Source organism: Melozone crissalis, unplaced genomic scaffold (genome assembly GCF_028551555.1).
Source record: "Melozone crissalis strain CALT ecotype California unplaced genomic scaffold, PUWL_Pcris_2 ptg000314l_1, whole genome shotgun sequence".
In the NCBI taxonomy this organism is placed as follows: domain Eukaryota; kingdom Metazoa; phylum Chordata; class Aves; order Passeriformes; family Passerellidae; genus Melozone; species Melozone crissalis.
In genome coordinates this window covers 29,932-55,017 of record NW_026536065.1, presented here as the reverse complement: position 1 = coordinate 55,017, position 25,086 = coordinate 29,932, and the positions used below count along the sequence as shown (strand labels likewise).

At 63.7% G+C, this 25,086-nt stretch overlaps 1 protein-coding gene across 1 annotated transcript in view; it reads right to left on the bottom strand.

Moving 5' to 3' along the window:
* The window catches only part of HUWE1 (HECT, UBA and WWE domain containing E3 ubiquitin protein ligase 1), a 60,478-nt gene that overhangs the window by 8,977 nt on the left and 26,415 nt on the right, over positions 1–25,086 (bottom strand). Inside the window, exons 42-74 of the mRNA XM_054294695.1 lie at positions 24,458–24,900; positions 23,015–23,210; positions 22,042–22,209; positions 21,016–21,158; positions 20,561–20,627; positions 19,869–20,077; positions 19,170–19,381; positions 17,967–18,146; positions 17,161–17,327; positions 16,604–16,749; positions 16,440–16,515; positions 15,875–15,973; positions 15,471–15,604; positions 14,604–14,775; positions 13,842–14,070; positions 13,071–13,249; positions 12,284–12,373; positions 11,662–11,810; positions 11,511–11,562; positions 10,333–10,548; positions 9,987–10,203; positions 9,337–9,470; positions 8,511–8,722; positions 7,383–7,671; positions 6,469–6,571; positions 4,793–5,375; positions 4,403–4,481; positions 3,839–4,321; positions 2,823–2,929; positions 2,575–2,731; positions 2,003–2,135; positions 1,257–1,459; positions 18–145 (exon numbers count right to left, since the gene is read on the bottom strand). Of these exons, the coding sequence (XP_054150670.1) occupies positions 18–145; positions 1,257–1,459; positions 2,003–2,135; positions 2,575–2,731; positions 2,823–2,929; positions 3,839–4,321; positions 4,403–4,481; positions 4,793–5,375; positions 6,469–6,571; positions 7,383–7,671; positions 8,511–8,722; positions 9,337–9,470; positions 9,987–10,203; positions 10,333–10,548; positions 11,511–11,562; positions 11,662–11,810; positions 12,284–12,373; positions 13,071–13,249; positions 13,842–14,070; positions 14,604–14,775; positions 15,471–15,604; positions 15,875–15,973; positions 16,440–16,515; positions 16,604–16,749; positions 17,161–17,327; positions 17,967–18,146; positions 19,170–19,381; positions 19,869–20,077; positions 20,561–20,627; positions 21,016–21,158; positions 22,042–22,209; positions 23,015–23,210; positions 24,458–24,900 (6,155 nt within the window). The remainder of the gene's footprint in view (positions 1–17; positions 146–1,256; positions 1,460–2,002; positions 2,136–2,574; positions 2,732–2,822; positions 2,930–3,838; positions 4,322–4,402; positions 4,482–4,792; positions 5,376–6,468; positions 6,572–7,382; positions 7,672–8,510; positions 8,723–9,336; positions 9,471–9,986; positions 10,204–10,332; positions 10,549–11,510; positions 11,563–11,661; positions 11,811–12,283; positions 12,374–13,070; positions 13,250–13,841; positions 14,071–14,603; positions 14,776–15,470; positions 15,605–15,874; positions 15,974–16,439; positions 16,516–16,603; positions 16,750–17,160; positions 17,328–17,966; positions 18,147–19,169; positions 19,382–19,868; positions 20,078–20,560; positions 20,628–21,015; positions 21,159–22,041; positions 22,210–23,014; positions 23,211–24,457; positions 24,901–25,086) is intronic.

Genomic DNA, 25,086 nt, shown 5'->3' with positions numbered 1-25,086 from the left:
AAGGCGGCCGTGCTAACCGTGTCTCCCTGCTGCCGCCTCCGGGCCCTCTGGCCCTCACGTACCATTTGTATGATGGCGTCGGCCTCGGCCTCCAGCTGCCGGACGGCGGCCTGGATGCTGCCGGCCGCCCCCAGCCCCGCGGCGCCTGCGGACACACAGGGACAGCGGTCAGTGGGCAGCACGGACAGTGGTCAGCGGTCAGTCAGCATGGACAGCAGTCGGTCAGCACGGTCAGCGGTCAGTCAGCACAGACAGTGGTCAGTCAGCACAGATAGCAGTCAGTCAGCACGGACAGCGGTCAGTCAGCACGGATAGCGGTCAGTCAGCACAGACAGTGGTCAGTAAGCACAGATAGTGGTCAGTCAGCATGGACAGCGGTCAGTCAGCACGGATAGCGGTCAGTCAGCACAGACAGCGGTCAGTCAGCACAGACAGTGGTCAGTCAGCACGGACAGCGGTCAGTCAGCACAGATAGCGGTCAGTCAGCACAGACAGCGGTCAGTAAGCACAGATAGCGGTCAGTCAGCACAGACAGTGGTCAGTAAGCACAGATAGCGGTCAGTCAGCACAGACAGTGGTCAGTAAGCACAGATAGTGGTCAGTCAGCACAGATAGCAGTCAGTCAGCACGGACAGCGGTCAGTCAGCATGGATAGCGGTCAGTCAGCACGACAGCGGTCAGTCAGCACAGACAGTGGTCAGTAAGCACAGATAGCGGTCAGTCAGCATGGATAGCGGTCAGTCAGCACAGACAGCGGTCAGTAAGCACAGACAGTGGTCAGTCAGCACGGACAGCGGTCAGTCAGCACAGACAGTGGTCAGTCAGCACAGACAGTGGTCAGTAAGCACAGACAGTGGTCAGTCAGCACGGACAGCGGTCAGTCAGCACAGATAGCGGTCAGTCAGCACAGACAGCGGTCAGTAAGCACAGATAGCGGTCAGTCAGCACAGACAGTGGTCAGTAAGCACAGATAGTGGTCAGTCAGCACAGACAGCGGTCAGTCAGCACAGACAGTGGTCAGTCAGCACGGATAGCGGTCAGTCAGCACGACAGTGGTCAGTCAGCACGGATAGTGGTCAGTCAGCATGGATAGCGGTCAGTGGTCAGTCAGCACAGACAGCGGTCAGTGGTCAGCATGACCAGCAGTCAGACACCATGGACAGAGGTCAGTGATCACGGACAGCAGTCAGTGGTCAGTTGTCAGCGGTCAGCAGTCAGCGGTCAGCGGTCATCGCAGTGTCCGGAGCGGGCCTTACCCAGCCGGCCGGGCTGCTTGGCCTTGCGGTGCGCCCGGCGCGTGTCGTCGCGCAGCTGGATGATGACCTGCAGCACGCGCAGGAAGAAGCGCTGCGTGGACGTCTTGGAGGTCAGCACGGACATGGAGGGCAGCTGCAGCTCCCGCCCGCCCAGGGCGCGCTTCTGCGACGCCACGATGACCACGCTCTCGGCCGTGTCGAACCTGGGGGGACAGGACGGGGGTCAGGAGTCATGGCGGGGAGCGGGGACAGCGGTCAGCAGTGGGGTCATCAGCAGGGACATGGTGGAGTGGGCAGTGGTCATCAAAATGGACAACAAGGAGTGGTCATCACTGGAGACCAGCAGGACTGGGCAGCGGTCATCAGTGAATTGCAGGACATTGGTCAGCAGTGGGGACAAGGGGGAATGGTGGCACAGTGGTCACCACCAGGAACCCCAGGGAGGGACAGGAGGTGTCCCCATGCCCAGGACAGGGACAAGAGGGGTCAGTGATACTCAGGACAGGCAGGACAGGGACAGGAGGGGTCACGGGTGCCCAGGACAGGGACAGGAGGTGCCACCATGCCCAGGACAGGACAGGAGGTGTCAGTGATACCCAGGACAGGGACAGGAGGGGTCAGTGGCGCCCAGGACAGGGACAGCAGGTGTCCCCATGCCCAGGACAGGCACAGGAGGTGCCAACGTTCCTAGGACAGGACAGGTGTCCCCATGCCCACGCCAGGCCCCGGGGTCAGCGGGCACTCACCGGCTCTGCATTTTGCCCTTGAGCTTGGCGCTGGGGGGCTGCTCCTCGGGGAGCCCCTCGGGGGACGGCGCCTCGAGCTGCGCCCGCCGCTGCTGCTCCAGGTTGTACTCACGGAGCTCGGCCAGCAGCGTCCCTTGGGAGGGGACACACGGGCTGGGACCCTGCTGACCACCCACACTGACCATCCCCACTGACCACTGGGCACCCTCACTGACCACCCCCACTGACCACAAGGCACCTTCAGTGACCACTGGGCACCCCCACCTTGCCCATCTGGGACCCCCCCTCCCCAGTCAGGCGGCCCAGACCCTCTCCAGGACCCCTCCTCACCAATTTGGTGACACAGGACCCCCCCTCACCATTCTGGTTACACAGAGCCCCCCCACAGGACCCTCTCTCACACAGAGACCTCCAGGACCCCTCCCCTGACCGATCTGGTGACACAGAGCCCTTCTCTAGGACCCCCCCTCATGGATCTGGTGACACAAGGACCCCCCCTGACCGATCTGGTGGCACAGAGCCCCTCCCCAGGACCCTGCCTCACCAATTGGGTGACACAGGACCCCCCTCACCGATCTGGCGGCACAGGGCCCCCCCCAGCTGCCGGGCCCCGCTGAGCAGCAGCCGCAGCACCGTGTCCCTTGTCCCCGCGTCCCCCCGCGACAGCTGCAGCAGGACATTGGCCGCGTCCTCCAGCCCCTCCTCCGAGCACGAGTGCGACGTCAGCACCTGGGGGGCACACACCGGAGGGTTGGGGACACCTGGGGACGGCAGGGGACAGCAGGACACCCCCTGTGTGCAGCCCGGCACCCCCCGGTACCTCCACGGAGAGCTGGAGCTGGCTCTCGGTCAGGCCCGTGGCCGCCAGCCGGGGGTCGGAGCCACCTTCGGGGACCTTGGCAGGGGACTTGGAGCTCTTGGCAGGGGCTGGGGACAGCGAGGACACGGCGGTGGGGTGGTGGCAGTGGGTGGGAGGTGCCACCGAGGCCATTGCCACCCACCTCACGCAGGCTGCTCACTGTGCCTGTCGTGACACCCTGTCGTGCTGTCACCATGTCCCATCCCTGTCCTATCCTTGTCCCTGTCCTAGTATCCCACCCCTGTCCCCATGTCCCCCTCCCCATTCCAATGCCCTCATCTCTGTCCCCATGTCCCCATCCCCGCATTCCCATCCCTGTTCCAGTCACCATCCCTGTCCTCCTGTCCTCATCCATGTCCTCATCCCCCTGTCCCCATCTCCCTGTCCCAATCCTGTCCCCCTGTGCCCAATCTCCTCCCCACCCCTGTCCCTTCTCCATCCCCATCTCCATGTCCCCATCCCTGTCCCGCTCCTCATCCCCTTGTCCCCATCCCTGTGTCCCTGTCCCCATCCCCCTGTCCCCATTTCCATCCCCATCCCTGTCCTCCTCTCCCCATCTCCCTGTCCCCACCCCTGTTCCCCGTCCCCATCCCTGCCCCCGTCCCAAACCCCAACCCTTGTGCCCACTGTCCCGATCCCTCTCCCTCTCTCCATCCCCATCCCCCTGTCCCAATCCCTGTCCCCCTGTCCCCATCCCCATCCCCCTGTCCCCATCCCTTGTCCCACTGTCCCCATCGCTCTCCCCATCTCTATCTCCCTCTCCCCATCCCTGTTCCTGTCCCCCTGTCCCCAGCCCTGTCCCCCTGTCCCAGCCTCCATTCCCCTGTCCCCATCCCCATCCCTGTCCCCCAACCTCATCCCTGTCCCCATTCCTATCCCCCTGCCCCCATCCCCATCTCCCTGTCCCCACCCCTGCCTCCATGTCCCCATCTCCCTTGTCCCCATCCCCGCCTCCCTGTCCCCATCCCCACACTCACCCGCAGTTCCTCCAGCCGCGGCCGCTCCTCCTCCTCCTCCTCCGTTTCCCCCCTGTCCCGGGGGGCTCCCGGGCGCTGTCCCCGTCCCTGTCCCTGTCCCTGTCCCCCCCCCTGCAGCGGGCGGGGCGGGCGCGGGGGGGGCGGGGGCTCCGTTCTGGGGCGCTGCCCCCCCCTCGCCGGCCTTGCCTCCCTCGGGGAGGGCGATGGAGATGAGGGACAGGAGGCGCAGCAGCTTCTCGGTGAGGAGGGGGCTGCGCCGGATGACGCCGTGCGACAGCATGTTCATCAGCTGCCCCAGGGGCGACGCCTCCAGGCCCCCCCCGGCCGCCTCGGGCTCGGGACCCCCGCCGCCGCCCCCCGCCCGCGCCGACCCCTTCCCCTTCCGGCTCACGTTCATGTTGTCCAGCTTGACCAGCAGGTCCCAAAAATCGGTGGACAGCGAGCCGGATTGGGATTGGGGGGGCAGGGATTGGGAGGGGGTGCCGGTGGTGGTGGGGGGGGGAGGCGGTGGGGGTGCTGGGGGGGTTTGGGGGGGTGGTGGGGGAGGGCAAGGGCTGCCCCCGGATTTGGGGGGGCCGCGGTCGCGCTCCGGGTCGGTGGCGGGGTCTCGGCCTCGTTGTTGGGTGAAGTGGCTGGGGAAGACCTGGAGGGGGAAGAGAGGGTGTTAAGGAGGGGCTGATGACCCCAAAACCATCCCAAAACTGCCCCAAAACCATCCTCAAACTATCCCAAAACTACCCCAAAACCATCGCAAAACTGCTCCAAAACTGCCCTAAAACCATCCCAAAACTGCTCCAAAACTGCCCCAAATGCATCCCAAAACGACCCAATAATGGTCTCTAGTGTCCTCCAGTTCCCCCCAAACCACCCCTTAACATGCCAAAACCCTTCCAGAAACCTCCCAAAACCCCAATAACGTTCCCCAAGAGCCCCAAGCCCGCTCCAGAGCCCCACCTTGGCCAGCTGGATGAGGGTGTCCAGCACGTGCCGGCACACCACGGGCGCGGCCTGCGGGTGGATGTGCACGGCGGAGCCGGCGGCCGCCGCGTGTTTCTCCGTGTGCTTGCGCCCGGGCACGCGCTGGATCTGGAAGATGTTGGTCCTGCAGCCCAAGGCGGCGTCCATGGACACCGAGAGCCACGAGAGCTGCCCGGAGCTGCGCGACTCCATGCGGTGCAGCAGGTCCAGCCCGCGCGGCTCCGCGGCCGAGCCGGGCCCGGCGCGGCTTCCGCCGCCTCCGCCGCCACCTCCACGGCCCCGCGGGCGCTCCTCGGAGCCCGGGCCGGGGGTCCCGCGAGGGGTCTCGAGGCACAGCTCGCTCTCGCTGCTGCGCTGCAGGATGGACAGGAGGCTGCGCACCACCCAGCCCCGCGTGGGAGCGTGGTAGCAGAGGTTGCGCAGGACGCGGTGCAGGCGGCTCGTGTTCAGCTTGGGCTCGTCCACGAAGAGCAGCACCAGCAGGCAGGACAGAGCCTCGTGGTCCAGCAGGAGCCGCCCACGGAGGCGGAGGAGGCTGTCCACGCTGCTGCCCGCCGGCCTGGGGGTGGGGGATAGCCAAGTGTGACCCAAAGTGACCCAAAACAGACCCAAAACTGACCCAAAACAGAACCCAAACAGACCCCAAACTGCCCTGTCCACGCTGCTGCCCGCCGGCCTGGGGGTGGGGGATAGCCCAAAGTGACCCAAAACAGAGCATTAAACCAGCCCCAGATTGACCCCAAACTGCTGACTGCCAGCCTGGGGATGGGGGATAGCCAGGAGTGACCCAAAACAGACCCCAAACTGGCCCTAAACTGCCCTGTCCACGTTGCTGACCACCGGCCTGGGGATGTGGGATAGCCAGGAGTGACCCAAAGTGACCCAAAACAGACCCCAAACTGACCCAAAACTGCCCTGTCCATGCTGGCGCCCACCGGCCAGGGGATGGGGGACAGCCAAAAGTGACCCAAAGTGACCCAAAACAGAGCATTAAACCAGCCCCAGACTGACCCTAAACTGCCCTGTCCACACTGCTGCCCACCAGCCTGGGGATAGGGGATAATCAAAAGTGACCCAAACTGGCCCAAAACAGGCCCCAAAGTGACCCAAAGTGACCCAAACCAGACCCAAAACTGGCCCAAAACAGACCCAAAACTGACCCTAAACTGCCCTGTCCACGCTGCTGCCCGCCGGCCTGGAGGGACAGCCAAGAGTGACCCCAAACTGACTCAAACTGACCCTAAATTGACTGAAACTGACCCCAAAGTGACCCAAAACAGACCCCAAACTGCCCTGTCCACTCTGCTGCCTTCTGGCCTGGGGACACGGTTATACCCCAATTGATCCAAAACTGACCCCAAACCAACCCAAAAATGACCCCTCAACTGACCCCAAAGAGACCCAGACACCCCTTATCCTCTCAGGTTGTCACCCCACCCCACACAGCTGTGACCCCACAGCCGTGCCCCCACCCCACAGCTGTGACCCCACAGCTGTTCCCCCACCCCACAGCCATGACCCCATCCCACAGCTGTGACCCCACAGCCGTGCCCCCACCCCACAGCTGTGACCCCACAGCCATGCCCCCACCCCACAGCTGTGACCCCACAGCCGTGCCCCCACCCCACAGCTGTGCCCCCCGCCCCACTGACCTGCTGTGGGTGCCGGTGCCCCCCACGTGGAAGGTGCCCCCTCTCTGCACCGCCAGCCGCGTGTACTGAACGCCCCGGTTCCCGCTGAGCCGGCTGGTGAACGCTGCGGGGACAGGGACAGGGACAGCAGTGTCACACAGCGAGGACACGGCATGGACTGGGGATATCAGGGACACTGGGCATGTGTCACACAGCAGGGACACGACACAGACTGGGGACACCGGGGGCATGTCACACACTGGGGACACTGGGGATGTGTCACAGAGTGAGGACATGGCACAGACTGGGGACACCAGGGACATGTCACACACTGGGGACGTGTCATATAGCAGGGACATGTCCCACACTGGGGACGGGGAGACTGAGGGAATCAGGATGGGGACACAGGGAATGGGGGGCAGAGGGGGGTGCTGAAGGAATTGGGGGAGCAGAGAGAACTGGGGACACACAGGGAATTGTGGGGGGAAGAGAGAATTGGGGGGGACACAAAACTGGGGACACAGAGGGAACCAGAGGGACAGAAAGAATTGGGGACAGAGAGAATTGGGGGGGGCACAGAGATTTGTGGGAGACACAGAGGAGTCTGAGGCAACAGAGGGATTTGGGGGAACACAGAGAGAATCGGGGGGGACACAGGGATTTGGGGGTACATAGAGGGATTCAGAGGGCAGAGGGAATTGTGGGGACACAGAGAGATTTGGGGGGACACAAAGGGATTTGAGGTGACAGAGGGATTCGGAGAGACAGAGAAGGAATTGGGGGGACACAGAGGGATTCAAGGGGACACAGAGGGGTTTGAGGGGACACAGACAGATTTGGGGGGGACACAGAGGGACCTGGGGAGACACAGAGAGATTTGAGGGGACACAGAGAGAATTATGGGGACACAGAGGGATACAGGTCCCCCCACTCACCGGGGCTGCGCAGGATGGCCGAGAGCGCCGAGGTGCTGGAGTGGCCGAAGAGGCGCTCGTGCATGAGCTGCCGCTGCCGCGCCTCCTGCTCGCGCCGCAGCGCCTGCGCCTCGGCCGCGATGTCCGGCGGCATCACGGCCAGCACCGAGTCCTCCATGTCCTCCAGCACCGAGCGCCGCAGCTCCGACGGCAGCGTCTGGATGAACGTCACCGGGTCCATGGGCGCATCCGAGCCCGTGGCCTGAGCCAGCTCCCGCCGCTGCTGCTCCGCCCGCTGCTGCGCCAGCACCTGTGGGGACAGCAGGCGCTGGGACACGGCCGGACAGGGGACAGCAAGCGCTGGGACGCGGCCGGACAGGGGACAGCAGGCGCTGGGACACGGCCGGAAAGGATGGGGACACGGAGACACGGCCAGAGAGAGCACGGCCATGTGGGGATGTGGCACAAAGAGGCCACGCCCCAAAGAGGGCACACCCCAAAGAGGCCGTGCCCTGAGAGACCACGCCCCAGAGACCACACCCTGAGACCACGCCCCAAATAGGCCAGGCCCTGAGAGACCACGCCCCAAAGACGCCCCACCCCTAAGGGGACATGTCCCAAAGAGGCCACACCCAGAGAGAACACACCCCAAAGAGGTGACACCCCTATGGGAACGTGTCCCAAAGAGGTGACATCCTGAGAAACCACACCCCAAAGAGGCCACACCCTGAGAGACCACACCCCTATGGGGACACACCGTGAAAGACCACGCCCCAAAGAGGCCACATCCCAAAGAGGTGACATCCCTATAGGGACACGTCCCTAAGAGGCCACAACCCAAGAGACCACGCCTAAAGAGGCCACAGACCTATGGGGATGTGTCCCAAAGAAGCCACACCCTGAGAGACCACACCCCAGAGGCCACACCCTGAGAGACCACACCCCAAGTGGACACACTCCAAAGAGGCCACACCCCCTTGGGGACAAACCCCAAAGAGGCCACATCCCATAGACACACCCCAAAGAGAACACACCCACTCTTTAACCCCACCCCAAGACCGCACCCCTCCCTCAGCCCCACCCCAAGGCCACACCCAACCCGTAGCCCCACCCAACCCATAGCCCCACCCACTTTGCGGCCACACCCACCTCCTCCTGGATGGCCGGGGGCAGCGCCGCCAGGAACTCGGGGCTGACCTCGGTCAGGCCGGGATTGGCCACCACGGGCGGGGCGGGGCTGGCGGCGGGCGGGGCCCGCGCGGGTGGGCGGATCCCCAGCTGGTTCTGCAGCACCTCCCGCCTGATGTCATCGGGTAACGCCGCCAGGAAGGAGGGGTCCACGCCCTCGGGGAGGCTGATCCCTGTGACACAGCGGGGACACGTTGGGGACACCCCGGGGAATGGATTGGGATCCTCCAGGGATGTCCCTAAAAGCCTTTGGGGACAGCGTGAAATCCCTCAGGGGCACCCTGAAACCATCAGGGACACCTCAAAACCATCAGGGACAGCCCTAAAAACCTCTGAGGACACCCTGAAATCCCTCAGGGACATCCTGAAACCATCAGGGACCCTCTAGAACCCCCAAGAACATCCCTAAAAACCTCTCAGGGATATTCTGGAACCCCCAGGGACACCCCAAAACCATCAGGGACAGCCCTAAAAACCTCTGAGGACACCCTGAAATCCCTGAGGGACACCTCAAAACCATCAAGGACAGCCCTAAAAGCCTTTGGGGACAGCCTGAAATCCCTGAGGGACACCCCAAAACCATCAGGGATACCCTGGAACCACCAAGGACACCCCTAAAATCCTCTCAGAGACATCCTGAAACCATCAGGGACACTTCAAAACCATCAGGGACAGCCCTAAAAACCTCTGGGGTGTCACTGACTGGTCAGAGGGGTGTCACTGACTGGTGACAAGGGACACAGAGGTGTCACTGACCAATGACAGGGGACACAGGGGTGGCACTGACCGGCCAGCGGATCCTCCTCCTCGCTGCTGGTGGACGGCAGCGGCTCCTCCAGGATCCCCCGCGAGTCGGCCCCGGAAATGGCCCCGGCCGAGTCCCGGGTGGACGAACTCTCCGAGGATGAGGCTGGGGGGGAGCTGGGGGTGACATCACAGAGCTGTGACATCAGCGAGGGGGGACACCCCAAAAGCATGACACCCCCAAAATCACAACCCCCTCAAAAATGCGACACCCCCAAAATCACAAACCCTCCCAAAACCACGACCCCCCAAAAACCATGACCACCCTCCCCAAAACCACAAACCACCCCAAAACCACAACCCCCTCAAAACCACGAGCACCCCAAAACCATGACCACCCCAAAACCATGACCACCCTACCAAAAACCAGGACCCCACACAAAACCACAAACCCCCCCACAAAACCACAAACCACCCCAAAACCACAACCCCCCCAAAACCACAAACCACCCCAAAACCACGACGCCCCCAAAGCCAAAACCCCCCCACAAAACCACGACCACTCCCCCAAAAACCAGGACTCCCCCCAAAACCACAAACCACCCCAAAACCACAACCCCCTCAAAACCACGACACCCCCAAAACCACAAACCCCCAAAACCACAAACCCCCCCATTCCCACTGAGCTCTCACCTATCGTCCGGAGGCTGAGCGGTGTCGGGGGGAGCAGGAGGGGGTCCTTGAGGGGTTCCAGGGGGGTTTTGGGGGGCTGTGGGCGCAGAGGAAGCCCCCCCAGACTCTTCCAAGGTGCAGGAGGCCAAGCTGGAGGTGTCCATGGGGGATCCCTCCAGCTGGCTGCTCACGGCCGTCAGCGCGTCCGAGTCCTCCGCCCGCTCCGGGGACAGCGACGCTGGATGGGGGGGGGGGGGGGAAAGGACACTGGAGCCCCCCCAAATCTGGGGAGACTTCTTCCCCCCATCCCAAAAAGGAGAAAAACCCCCAAAACTCAAAGGAATCCCCCCAAAAATCGACCACTTACTGATGGTGGGGGCGGGCGACAGCTCCATCTGAGTGGCCTCGGCGTCTTGGGGGGGTCGTCCGGGGCCCCCCTCTTCGTGTTCGGGGGGCTGGGGGGGGCGAGCGGGGATTTGGGGGGCTCCAGGGGGGGGGTCTGGGGGGGTCGGCGTCGGTTCCAGCATCACCAGGGTCCGGTGGGGACCGGGAGGGGGGGTCTCTCCCGGGGTCCCGCTGTGTTCTGGGAATGGGGGGTGGGACACACGCAGGCATCAACATTGGGGGGGACCCAGAAATTTGGGAGCCCCCCCCCCCACCCTAAAACCTCCTTTTTTCCCCGTTTTGGGGAATCCCAGACATCCAGCTGTGCCCTAAAAATGAGAGGGGGATCCCAGTGGGGATAGGAGGGGGTTTGGGGGGGGAAAGAGAAAATTTTTGGGGGAGAGGAGAAAATTTTGGAAGGGGGAGGAGGAAATTTTGGGGGGAAAAGAGAAAATTTGAGGGGAAGAGAAAATTTTGGGGGGAAAAGAGAAAATTTGAGGGGAGAAGAAAATTTTCAGGGGGAGGAGAAAATTTTGGGGAGGGAGGAGAAAATTTTGGGGGAAAAGAGAAAACTTTGCGGGGGGAGAAAAAATTTTCAGGGGGAAGAGAAAATTTGAGGAGAGGAGAAAATTTTGAGGATGGAGGAAAAAATTTGAGGGGGGAGGAGAAAATTTACAGGGAAGAGACAATTTTGGGGAGGAGAGAAAACTATTTAGGGCAGGGCACATCCCACCCCTAAACCTAAACCACCCCCAAAAATCCCACCAACCCCCCTAAAACTCCCCAATCAACCCCTCCCTAAAACCCCCAAAAACCCCTTTAAACCCCCCAAAACCAGTAGATTTCCCCATTTTAACCCCTCTCTGCCCCCACCCTGCACGTGCTGGTGGGGTGAGGGGATGTCTAACCCCCCTCCCTCACCGCTGCAGCCCCCCAGGACCCCCGGGACCCCCCGGCTCCGGCGGCGCGCGCCGCGCGAGGAAGACAGTAGAATGTATAGTTATCTCCGAGACGGGGGTGTGACCCTCCAACTATACAATCTACTACCTCAGCCCGCGCGGCGCCAGCTCCAGGGGGGGATTTGGGGGTGTTTTTGGGGGGGTTTTCCAGCTGTTGAAATGTTTTTGGGAGAGGAGATCCAGGTGAGCTGGAGGGATTTACCTGGCGGGGTGACGTCGGCCGAAGCGGGGCCGGCTTTGGACGCCGCGTCCTGCTGGGAGATTGGGAAGGTGGGGGGGATGAAGGAGAGACCCTCCCCCACATTTCTGGGAGGGTTTTTATGGGGTGGGGGGGTTTTTTGGGGGTCTCTCACCTGAGCCTCGGTGCCGTCCTTGTCCTCGGGGCCGCGCTCGGCGCCTTTGGCCTCGTCCTCGGCCGCCTGGCGCCGGCGCTTCTCGCGCCGCTCGTCCAGCTCCTCGTCCCGCAGCGCCTCCAGGCGGGCCAGGATGGGCACCTTCACCACTGGGGGGGAAAAATGGGGGGTTTGGGGTGTGTGGGATCCCCAGGGTGGGCACCTGGATCAGTGTGGGGGGAAACTGGGGGGTTTGGGACCCCCAGGATGGGCACCTTCATCAATATGGAGGGAAATGAGGGGCTTTTGGGGAGAAATTGGGGGGTTTGGGGTGTTGGGGACCCCCAGGATGGGCACCTTGACCACTGAGGGGATAAAGGGGGGGGATTTGGGGTGTGTGGGACCCCCAGGATGGGCACCTTGACCACTGAGGGGCGGTAATTGCGGGGTTTGGGGCGTGTGGGACCCCCTTGACCACTGCAGGGGGGGAACTGGGGGTGTTTGGGACCCTTGGGATGAGCACCTTGATCACTGCAGGGGAAGGAAGGGCGAGGCTCAGGAGGCTGGGGGCTGCCAGGGGGAGGGTCCTGGGGGTCCCGGGGGTCTGGGGGCTGCCTGGGGGGGGGGGTCCCGAGGATCTCACCAGACACGCAGTCGTGCATGCTCTCAGCATCCAGGACCTTGCACTCCTCGGTCCAGCGCGTCAGGGCCGTGGGGATGCTGGACAGGGTCCCTGAGGGGGGGATGGGAGCTTTGGAGGCTGCAGAGGCCACGCCCCCCCCAGTGGGACCACGCCCATCTCAGCCCACCCACCCTCAGGACTGTCAATCAGCCAAACCCACTTCCCCCCCCACCACACCCCATTAACCCCCACCCCTTTCCCAACAGACCACACCCCCTTAAGCCCCACCTCCTCATCAGGCCCCGCCCCTGCCGTGTCCCTGTGTCTGTGCCGTGTTTTGGGGGTCTCTCCCTGTCCCACTGTGTCCCCAGGTGTGCCCACTTGCCTGCCTGGCTGTTGGCGTCCCCCCTGTCTCCAGGTGTCCCCAGATATCTCGAGGTGTCCCCCCTGTCCCCAAGTGTGCCCAGGTATCCCCAGGTGTCCCCAGGTGTCCCCAGGTGTGCCCACTCACCTGCCTGGCTGTGAGTATCCCCCCTCATGTCCCCAAGTTCCCCCAGATGTGCCCAGGCGCCCCCAGGTGCCCCCGGGTGTCCCCAGGTGTGCCCACTCGCCTGCCTGGCTACAGGTGTCCCCTCTGTCCCCAGTTGTGCCCAGGTACGCCAAGGTACCCCTAGGTGCCCCTCCACGTCCCCAGGTGTGTGCCCAGGTGTGCCCACTCGCCTGCCTGGCTGTGGGTGTTCCCTCCATGTCCCCAGGTGTGCCCAGGTACCCCAAGGTGTCCCAGGTGCCCCCAGGTGTGCCCACTCGCCTGCCTGGCTGCCCGCGCTGCCCTGCTCGTGGAAGAAGTCGTCCAGCAGCTCGTCGTCGGAGCGGGCGATGATGTGAACGTCCTCGTTGCCCACCAGCAGCCGCGCCCGGCCCCGGCTCTGCAGCGGGAGGCTGCTGCTCAGCTGCAGGATGTCCGCGGCCGCCGAGGGGCCCAGGAGCCTGCAAAGGGGGCACAGGGGGTGTTATTGGGGATTTTAGGGGGCACAGGGGGGGTTAATGCAGGTTTTGGGGGGCTCAGGGGTGTGTGGGACCCCCAGTTAGGGGCACAGCCCGGCTGCTGCTCAGCTGCAGGATGTCCGCGGCCGCCGAGGGACCCAGGAGCCTGGGGAGGGGGTCAGGGGGTGTTATTGGGGGCGTTGGGGGGCTCAGGGGGTTGTGGGACCCCCAGTTGGGGCTGCAGGACCCCAGGGAGGGGCTGTGGCACAAGCCCAGGTAGTGGATGGGGATTCCCAGGGGGTTTGGGTGACCCCAAGGGGGTTTGGGGGTGTTCCCAGGGGTGATTTGGGTGACCCCAAGGGGGTCTGGGCACTCACTCACCGCTGCAGGACCAGGGGCAGGTTTGGGGGTGTTCCCAGGGGGATTTAGGTGCTCCCAGGGGGTTTTGGGTGACCCCAAGGGGTCTCTGGCCACTGCCCCCAGTGCTCACTCACCGCTGCAGGATCAGGGGGGGTTTGGGGCTGCTCCCAGGAGCTTTGGGGTGTTCCCAGGGGGGTTTTGGGTGACCCCAAGGGGGTTTCTGGCCATCGCTCACCGCTGCAGGATGAGGGGCGGGTTGGGCTGCCGTGCCCCCGGGTAGTGCACGTGGATGGTGTGCCCGGCGTTGGCCGTCAGCTGCCGCAGCGTGCGCTGGCTCCGGCCCAGCCCCTGCGCCAGGCGGGCGCCCCCCGGGCCGGCCCCCAGCCCCAGCCCCCCGTGCTCCGCGTGCCGCACCAGCAGAGGGTGGCTGGCCGGGATGTTCCCGGGGGACGGAGGGATGTCGGCTGGAATGGGGGGGAAATGGGGGTTAGACACCCCAAAAAACATGGGGGAAATGGGGAAAACACCCCAAAAAAAAAGCATGGAGGGAATTGGGGGAAAGCACCCCAAAAACCACAGGGAGACAAAACTGGGGGGCTGGGAGGAGACCTCTGACCCTTTCCTGACCTCCGCCAAGGCGACAAACGGGGTGGGGACACCTCATTTTTTAACTCCCAGTGCCCTCCAGTGCCCCCCAGTCCCTCCCAATTCCTTCCCAGTCCTGTCTCAGTGTACCCAAATCCCATCCCAGTCCTTCCTAGTGCCTCCCAGTCTCTCCCAATTCCCTCCCAGTGCCTCCCAGTCCCCTTCCCATTGCCCCCCAGTCCCTTCCCAGTATATCCCAGTTCCCTCCCAGTGCCCCCCAGTCCCTCCCAGTGGCCTCCAGTGTTCTCCCAGGGCCCTCCAATCCCTTCCAATCCCCTCCCGCTCTCTCCCAGTCCCTCCCAGTGTCCCCAAATCCCCTCCCAGTCCCTCCCAGTCCGTCCCAGTTCCGTACTGGGGCTGGAGAACATGTTGTCGAACTCGATGATGAGGTCGTCGTCGCGGTCGAAGCGCTCGAAGCGCACGAGGGGCGAGGCGTTCATGTCGGGGTAATCCTCATCCAGCTCCATCTCCGAGCCATCATCGTCATCCTCCTCCTCCTCACCTTCCTCACCCTCCTCATCGTCCTGGCAGGGCCCACATGGGGGTCAGCAGGCACCAAATTGGGGGGGTTTGGCTCAAACTAGTCCCCCAAAATGATCCAAAATTGGGGCATTTCACCCCAAAATAGCCCCCCTGATTCAAAACTGGGGCATTTCACCCAAAAAAAAAAATCTCCTGATCCAAAACTGGGCATTTCACCCCCCCAAAAAAAACCCTGATTCAAAACTGGGGCATTTCACCCCAAAATAGCCCCCACTGACCCAAAATTGGGGCATTTTAACAAAAACCAGAACTGCTGACCCAAAATTTGGGGTACCCTGACATAAAACAGCATCCCCTGACCCTAAATTGGGGGCACCTTGACCCAAAATTGGGGGCAGCCTGACCCAAAACAGGGAATCGTGACCCCAAAATGGGGGCACCCCCAGACCCAAAATTTGGAGTAGCTTGACCCAAAACAGGGACCCCAACCCCAAAACAGGGCACCCTGACCCCAAAAGTCACACCCTGACCCCAAAATGGGGGTACCCGACCCCAAATGGCACCCCCAGACCCAAAATTTGACCCAAAACAGGGAACCCCCACCCCAAAAGTCACACCCTGACCCCAAAACAGGGGCACAGCTACCAAGACCCCATTATTTAGGGGGGACCCCGACCTTTGAGGGTGACCCCGATGTTCTGGGGTTTTGGGGGGGCCCTCAGTGCCTTAACCCCACCTGATCATCCTCATCCTCCTCTTCCTCCTCCTCCTCCTCGTCCTGGCTGTCGTCCTCGTCCTCGTTGCTGCCGCTGCTGTCTTCCTCCTGCGTGTGCTCCTCCTCATCCTCGGGGTCCAGGATGTTCATGGAATCTGTGGGGAGGGGGCAGTGGGGGTTTGTAGGACCATGAGACCCCCCCAAGGACACCCCCAAATCCCCCAACCCAAATTTGCCCCCCCCAGATCCCATAAAGGAGCCCAAAGCCCCCAGGTCAGTCCAGCCTTGGGGGACCCCCAGAGCCCTGGGGACCTCCCAGTCCCTCCCAGTGCTCCCAGTCCCTCTCATTATCTTCCAGTTCCTCCCAGTCCCTCCCAGTCCCTCCCAATCCCCTCCCAGTTCCCCCCAGTCCCCCCAGTGCCCACCCTCACGGTTGGCCTGCAGTGTCGAGGCCTGGCTCAGGTTGGACGGGGCCTCGTCCATCAGAACGTCCTCCTGGGACTCGTCCTCGGCCGAGCGGCTCACTGGGGACAGGGGGGGACAGCTGGGGTCAGCCTGATGGCCAGGGGGTCACTCTGCTGTCCAGCACTCCACTGCCCTGTGGTCACTCTGCTGTGCAGCGGTCACCCCAATGTCCAGTGGTCACTCTGCTGTCCAGCAGTCCATAATAGCCCAGAGATCACTTCACTATCCAGTGGTCACTTCCCTGCCCAGTGGTCACTCCTGCCCAGCGGTCGCTGCCCAGTGGCCACTCTGCTGCCCAGTGGTCACTCTGCTGCCCAGTGGTCACTCCCCTGCCCTGTGGTCACTCCCCTGCCCTGTGGTCACTCCGCTGCCCAGTGGTCACTCCCCTGCCCTGTGGTCACTCCCCTGCCCTGTGGTCACTCCGCTGCCCAGTGGTCACTCCACTGCCCAGTGGTTGCTGCCCAGTGGTCACCCCGCTGCCCAGTGGTCACTCCCCTGCCCAGTGGTCACTCTGCTGTCCCTCACCGATGATGGCGCTGTTGCCGTCGGCGCCGTCCCTCTCCAGCAGTTCATCAATGAGATCCTCCAGCTCATTCTCCACCTGAGGGGGGCACAGGGGGGTTTGGGGGTGCTGGGGGGCACTCGCGGGTCTCGGGGGCCTCAGGGGAATTTGGGGAGGGGTCTCTGACCTGCATCTCCTGCGTGCTGAGCCCCTCGGGCTGCCCGGCCAGCACCACCGTGTCCCCCTCGGCCTCGCCGTCCATGTCCCCGTCGGCCGCCTCGGCCTGAGCGGCCTCCGCATCCTCCTCGGGGGGCTCGGGGTCCCCGGGGTCACCTGGGGGGCACAGGGGGGTCATGGGGGGACAGGGGGGTCCCCTGGGGGGGGGTCACAGGGGGTCCTCAGGGGGGTCATGGGATGTGTGGGGGGACAGGGGGGTCACAGGGGGGTGGGTGAAGGAGGGGTGGGAGATGGGGGAAATTGGGGGGCAGTGGGGTGACCCTGGGGTGACCAAGGATGGACTGGGAGGGCTGGGGTGACATCTGGGGGGGGGTCCAGGGGGCTGTGGGTGACCCTGGGGGGCACTGAGCGACGCTGGGGGTGGGGGCTGTGGCTGTGGCCATGGGGTGACAATGGGGGCTGTGGGGTAACACTAGGGGCGTGGCCATGGGGTGACACTGGGGGCCATGGGGTGACAGTGGGTGACACTGGGGTGGCCATGGGGTGACCCGGGGTGGGGGGGTGTACCTCCATCGGGGGGTGCAGCCCCCGCCTCGCGGGCGCCCCCGTTGCCCTCGGCCTTGCTCTTGCTGGAGGAGCCCTTGGCCCCGAAGAGCCCGCTGGGCTGGTTCACGATGCGCGACAGCGTCTCCAGCGGCTTCAGCGCCGCGTTCACCGTGTTGGCCATGTTGGGGCTGGGGGGGACAGCGCTGGCACCCCAAACGGCACGGACCCCAACCCACAGGGGACCCCCAAACCCACAGGGGACCCCCAACCCACAGGAGACCCTCCCCTGAAACCAGCAGGGAGCCCAAATTCCAGCATGGACCCCAAAACTGGCAGGGACGCCCCGTACATCCTACACAGACCTCTCCCCCAAACCCAGCAGGGAGCCCAAATTCCAGCAGGGAGCCCAAAATCCAGCATGGACCCCTCCCCAAATCCAGCACGGACCCCAGAACCCAGCAGGGACCCCAAACCCAACAGGGACCCCCAAAACCAGCAGGCACCTCAAACCCAACAGGGACCCCTCCCCAAATCTAGCACAGACCCCAGAACCCAGCACAGACCCCTCCCCCAAACCCAGCATGGGCCTCCCCACAAACCCAACAAGGACCCCTAAACCCAGCAGGGACCCCAAACCCAACAGGGAACCCCAAACACAGCAGTGACCCCAAATCCACTATGGCCCTCCTCAAGACACCCCAAAACCCCAACAATGCTCCTCCAAACCCCCTCAAGACCCAACCAAGCTCCTCCAAAGACCCTTGAAAATCCCTCAAGACCCCCCCCAAACCCCTGAGGACACCCCCAAACCCCCTCGGGCCCCTCACCTGGACAGGTCGAGGCTGTGGGGCACGCGGGCCAGGTCGTTGACCAGCCCCTTCTTGAGGAACAGGCGGATGATGTTGTTCATGCCGTTGTGCGGCGGCTTGGCCGCGCTGCTGTAGAAGCTCGAGGTGGACGGGCACGACTCCATGATGGTGCTGATGATGCACATGACGGCCTGGAGCCTGCGGGGACAGCACAGAGGTCACTCGGGGGGACAGTGGTCACTCAGGGGGACAGTGGTCACTTGGGGGAACAGCGGTCATTCTAGGGGACAGGAGTCCCTCCAGGGGATAGCGGTCACTCCAAGTGGACAGTGGTCACTCCAGGGGGTCAGTGGTCACTCCAGGGGGACAGCGGTCACTCCAGGGGACATTGGTCATTCCAGGGGACAGTGGTCACTCTGGGAGACACTGATCATTCCAGGGGACTGTGGTCATTCCAGGGGGTCAGTGGTCACTCCAGGGGGACAAGGGACACCGGTCATGTTGTGGGACACAGAGGGTGAGAGACACCGGTGACCTCGAGGCTGTCTCTGCAGTGGCTCCACATTGCTGTCCCCAACCATCCCCACACTGCCCCATGCTGTCCCCAGGCTGTCCCCACACTGTCCCCACATTGCTCCCATGCTGCCCCCAGCTGCCATCACACTGTCCCCATTGTCCATATGCTGTCCCCAGCTGCCCCCATATTGCCTCCAGCTGTCCCCACACTGTCCTGAGCTGCCCCCACGCTGTCCCCAGCTGCCCCCACGCTGTCCCCAACTGCCTCCCCATTGTTCCCACACTGTCCTCAGCTGCCCCCACACTGTCCTCATTGTCCCCAGCTGCCCCCACAGCCTCCAGGCTGTCCCCAGCGTCCATATGCTGTCCCCAGCTACCCTCACATTGCCCCCATGCTGTCCCCGTTGTCCCCGCACTGTCCACATTGTCCCTGCACTGTGCCCACAGTCCCAGCTGTCCCCACATTGTCCCCACACTGTCCCCAGGTGCCCCCACACAGCCCCATGCTGTCCTCACACTGTCTTCATTGCCTCCACACTATCCCCATTGCCCCCATGCTGTCCCCAGCTGCCACCACATTGCCCCCAGCTGTCCCCACGCTGTCCCCACACTGTCCCCACCCTGTCCCCAGCTGCCCCTGCATCGACCCATGCCATCCCCACACTGTCCCCATTGTCCCCACACTGTCCCCAGTTGTCCCCACACCTGGCGTGTTTCTCGGTGCTCTCGGCCATGGCCAGGGCGCGCCCGAGGGCGGCCTTGACCTCGTTCACCAGGGCCACCTGGGCATCGGTGCCGCTGCCGGCCGCGGCCAGGCTGGCCAGGAAGAGCCGCGCCAGCGCCGGCGTGTCCTTGTCCTCGGCGTTCTGCTGGTGCGGCAGCAGGTGGTCCAGGACAAAGGCCAGCACGCTGCAGTCCTGGGGGGACACGGGGGTCACACGCCCGGACCCACGGCCAGGGGACACAGGGGACTTGGACCCACGGCCAGGGGACACAGGGGACCTGGGGGACCTTCGGGGTGAGGGGACAGGGGACCCTGAGCACAGGACTGAGGAGTCTGAGGAGACAGGGGACCCCAAGGTGTGGGGACAAGGGACCCTCGAGCACAGGGGACAGGACTGAGGTGTCTGGGGAGACAGGGGACCCCAAGGTGTGGGGACAAGGGACCCTCGAGCACAGGGGACAGGACTGAGGTGTCTGGGGAGACAGGGGACCCTACTAAGGTGACAAAGCACTCCTCTCCAAGGGGTGACAAGGGACTCCCCTCCCTGAGGTGACAGCAGACCCCAAAGCACAGAGAGTGACAGAACCCCCCCATGCACACCCTTACAGGGACACAGCTCCCCAGTGAGAGCAGCCACCCCTGACCCTGTCCCTCCTGGTGGCCTGTCCCCGCGGTGTCACCTCCTTGATGAGCTCGGACTGGCCCACGCTGTAGCTGTAGTTGGCGATCAGCGCGGCGATGCCCACGTAGGAGCGCACCAGCTCTGCCAGCAGCCGCAGGATGGTCGAGGTGGGCATCAGGGGCTTGGAGCCCCGCGCCCGGCCCCGCTCCTCGCCGCGCTCCCCCTCCTTCTCCTTGCGGCCCTCGCGGCCCTCCTCGGGGCTGGACGCTGTGGGGACAGCGTCAGGGGACAGTGAGGGGACACGGGGACAGGGTGAGGGGACAGACAGCAGACATGGGGACAGGGTGAGGGGACAGACAGGGGACACGGGGACAGCATCAGGGTAGAGTCAGGAGACAGGGGGACAGGGTTAGGGGACATGGGGACAGTGTCAGGGGACACAGGAACAGCGTCAGGAGACAGTCAGGGGACATGGGGACAGTATCGGGATAGTCAGGGGACAATCAGGGGATAGTCAGGGGACAGGGTCAGGGGACATAGGGACAGGGCGAGGGGACACAGGGGAGCACAGGGGCACCCTTAAGGGTCTCAGGGACCTTGGGGACATGGAAGGGACATGGAAGGGACACCGGGATGTGTGGGGGTACAAAGAAGACATTGGGGGGGTTTGGGAGTATCGGGGTCACAGGGACACGGTGGGGACATCAGGGACAAGCAGGGGACACCGGGGGACTCGGGGGACAGTGCCACCTTCTCCCTGGGGGGTTCCCGAGGGCGGCGTCTCGGCCGCGGCTCCGTCAGCAGCAAAAACCTGGGCCTGGGGGAGGAGGGGGGGATCAGAGCCTCGAGGGACCCCTAAAACCCCACAGACCCCCCCAAACCCTCAAAACCACCCCTGAGCCCCACCCAAACCACACCTCAGACCCCTCAGCCCCCCCAGACTGCTCCCCAGACCCCCAAACCACCCACAGCACCCCCAAATCACCTCTCAGCCAATCCAAGCCCCTCTAAATCCCCTCCCAGCCCTCCAAATCACCCCTCAGTCCCCCTAATCCCCTCCCAGCCCCCTCAAACTGCCTCTCAGTCCCCCCAAATCTCCTTCCAGACCCCCAAATCCCCTCTCAGCCCCCCCAAATCCCTACCCTGTCCCCCCAAATCCCCTCCCAGCCCCCCAAACCGCCCCCCAGCCCCCCAAGTCCCCGTACGTTGATGGCGAAGCCGGCAGGGGGGTCGAAGTCGGCGGGCGGGCGGGTGAGGCTGCGGTACTGCTGGTACATGTCGTCCCCAATGTCCGACAGCAGCTGGCTCACCTCGCTGGGCGCCGCGCTCTTGGGGTCCCCCTTGTCACCTGAGGGGGGACACGGCGTTCAGGGGGGACAGGGGGCACCCCCAGAGGGGCTGGGGATGCCTGGGGGATGGGGCACCCTGATGGCTCCCTATAGGGATACCCCAATTCTGTCCCTAGATGGATACCCCAATCCATTCCCTATAGGAACACTCCAATTCCCCCTATACGAACACCCCAAATCCTTCCCTACATAGACACCCCAATTCCCCCTACATGAACGCCCCAATTTTCCTATACGGACACCCCAATTCCTCCTATACGAACACCCCAATTCCTTCCCTACACAGACATCCCAATTTCCCCTTTATGAACACCCCAATTTTCCTACATGGATACCCCAATCCCTCCTATGTGGACACCCCAATTCCTGTTCCACGTGCTGCCCACTCCTCCCTCTGCCCACCCCGAGCCCCTGTACCCTCATCAGGGACACAGTGGGCACCCAGGACATTGCACAGGACACCCCAAATCCAGTTCCACGTGCTCCCCACTCCTCCTTCTGCAACCCAAATTTCTCTGGAGGTGTTTGCCCCCACTGTGGGAGTTCCCCAAGTCCCCCAAATGCCCAGGGCATTTATCAGAGGCCCAGGGCATTGCACAGGACACCCCAAATCCAGTTCCACGTGCACCCCACTCCTCCCTCTGCACCTCAAATTTCTCTGGGGGTGTCTGCCCCCATTGTGGGGGCTCCCCAACTCCCCCAAACCCTTGTCAGAGGCCCAGCACATCACACAGTACACCCACAGGGGCATGATGGGCACCCAGGGCGTTGCACAGGACACCGAAAGGGGCATGGTGGCACCCAGGGCATTGCACAGGACACCCCAATTCCCGCTCCACGTGCTCCCCACTCCTCCCTCTGCCCACCCTGAGCCCCCCGTACCCTCGTCAGGAGCGTGGTAGGCAGCCAGGGCGTTGAGCATGTCGTAGATGACGTCGCGGATGGGCTCGGGGATGGGCGGCAGCGCGGCCGCCTTGGCCGGCGTGGTCTTCACCAGCTGCACCGCGTTGGGGCCCTTGATCCGCAGGTTCTCAAACTCGTCGTCAGAGGCTGGGAAATTGGGGGGGAAATTGGGGGTCAGGGATTTGGGGGGATCCTCAGCGGTGTCAGGTTGGGGATGAGGATGAGATGGGATGCTGGTTTTTGAGGGGTGGAGGCACCGCTGGGACTCTCATTCTGAGAAACCCCAGTTCTGAGGATAAGAGGACCCCTGGAACCCATTTTTGGGGAGAGAAGCATCCCTGGGACCCCCATTCTGAGGGTGAATGGACCCTTGGGACCCCGTTTTTGGGGAGAGAAGCACCCTGGGACCTCTGTTCTAACAGACCCTTGGGACCTCATTTTTGGGGATAAAGGCACCCCTAGGACCCCTGTTCTGAAAGAAACTTGGAACCCCATTTATAGAGGATAGAGACACCCTGGGATCCCCTTCATGAATCCTCCCAGGACCTCATTACAGCTGCCAGGGACCCCCCAGGATTCCCCCCCATGTCCCCGTCCCTCTCCAAAAGCCCCCCACATCCCAGACCCCCTTAAGGAGCCTGTTTCAAGTACCGAGACCCTCCCCTAGATCCCTCCCACACCCCAGACCCCCTCCAAGAGCCTGTTCCATGTACCATGACCCTCTCCGGGGGCTCCTGCCGTGACCCCTCCAGGACCTGCCATGTCCCTGTCCCCCCTCCAGGATCCCCTCCACATCCCAGACCCCCCTCCAGGAACCTGCTCCAGGTACCAAGACCCTCCCCAGGATCACCCCCATATCTCAGCCCCCCTCCAGGATCCCCTCCACATCCCAGACCCCCCTCCAGGAACCTGCTCCAGGTACCCGCACCCCCAGGACCCCCGTGCCCCTCACCGGTGCCGGAGCCGCGCGGCGCGGGCAGGGCGATGCGGATGCAGCCCGTGGCCACCTCGGTGAAGACGTTGGGGCTGCGGCAGGCGGCGGGGCCCAGCACCCGCAGGATGTAATTCACCTCCCGAGAGCCCAGGCTGCCAGAAACCACCCCCGAGGTGGTGCTGCCCGCCCCGCTCGTGGCTGCTGAGCGAACCACCTGGGCACGGGCACATGGCGGCGACATCGTGGGCATAGGGCCAGGGGGGCGCCCCTGGGAGAGCTTCTCATGGGAGCCAGGAGCTCCAGAGGTGCAGAGCCCTCCTTGGCCCCAGAGTGCCAATTCCCTGATCCCCTCGTCTCCTGCAGCCCCAGCTCCCTGATCTCCTTGTCCCCACGACCCCCCTATTCCCTGATCCCCTCGTCCCCTGGATCCCAATTCCCTGATCCCCTTGTGCGCATCCCCCCCAGTTCCCTGATCCCCTCGTCCCCTGAGGCCCCAATTCCCTGATCCCCTCGTCCTCATGACCCCCAGTTCCCCGATCCCCTCGTCCCCTGGATCCCAATTCTCTGATCTCCCTGTCCCCTGGACCCCAATTCCCCGATCCCTTTGTCCCTTGCAGCACCAATTTCCTGTTCCTCTTGTCACCAATGTCCCCTGGACCCCCAATTCCTTGATCCTCTCTCCCCCAGCCCCCCAACTCCCCTCTCCCTTTATCCCCCCCCCAGCCCCCCAATTCCTTCTCCCTTCCCTCCACCCCACCAATCCCCCTCTCCCCCAGCCCCTCAATTTCCTCTTCCCTTTTTCCCCCACCCCCTAGCTCCTCTCTCCTCACCCCCAGCACCCCAATTTCTCTCCCCTTCTTCTCCAGCCCCTCAATCTCCCTCTCTCTTCACCCCCAGGCCCCCAACCCCCCTTATTCCTCTCTACCCCAGCTCCCCAATCCCCCTCTCCCCCAGTACCCCAATTCCTCTCTCCCCTCACCCCAGCCCCCCAACTCCCCTCTCCTTTCATTCCTCTCACCCCCAGCCCCTCAATCCCCTCACCCCAGCCCCCTAAACCCCTCTCCCTTTATTCCCCTCTCCTCCAACCCCAATTACCTTTCCCCACTCCCAATTCTCTCCCCTCTCCCTTTACCCCCCTCACCCCCAGCCCCCCAATCCCCTTTCCTTTTATTCCCCTCACCACCAGCCCAATTCCTTCTCCCCTCTCTTCTCCCCCAGACCCCCAAATCCCCTTTCCCTTTATTCCCCTCACCCCCATCCCCCCAATCCCCCTCTCCCTTTATTCCCCTCACCCCCAGCCCAATTCCTCTCTCCCCTCACCCTCAGCCCCCCAAACCCCTCTCCCTTTATTCCCCTCACCCTCAGCCCAATTCCCTCTCCCCCCTCCCCAAACTCCCCTCTCCCTTTACCCCCCTCACCCCCAACCCCCCAAACCCCCTCTCCCCCCTCCCCAGCCCTCACCTTCTCCATGGTGTGCCTCAGCGTGCAGGGATCCTCGATGATGTGCCGGAAGAGCAGCGTGACGAGCGGCGTGAAGCCGGTGAAGCCGGAGCTCTGCGTGAGCGCCAGGATGGTGCGCGTGGAGCGCAGCTCGGCGAACAGCAGCGCGTGCTTGTGCTGCCGCGTCAGGCGCAGGCACAGGCGCAGCGTGGCGTGCAGCGTGTCGGGGTCCACGGGCACCCCCAGCATGCTGACGCACGCCCGCAGCACGGCCGGCACCGCCTCCTCCGCCAGGCCCCGCACCGGAGCCTCGGCGTCCGCGCCGGGGTCGTCCCGCGGCTCCTCGGGGGTGGGAGTGGGGCAGGGAGGGGATGGGCAGGGGGCGGTGGGAGTGGTGGTGGTGCTGGTGGTGGTGGTGGTGGTGGTGGAAGGGGGGTCTTCGTCTGTAGAAGGAGGGTCTGGAGCTGTGGGGAGGAGGAAAGGGGTGAGGAGGGTGGGTTTTGGGGGGTGGGTATTGGTGGGGGGTCTTGGGCACTTAGTTGTGGCCCCTGTGACACCCCCATGGCCCTTCTGACCCCCCATGACCATTCTTGACCCTCATGGCCATTCTGATCCCACCAAGACCCCTGTGACCCCCTCATGACCATTCT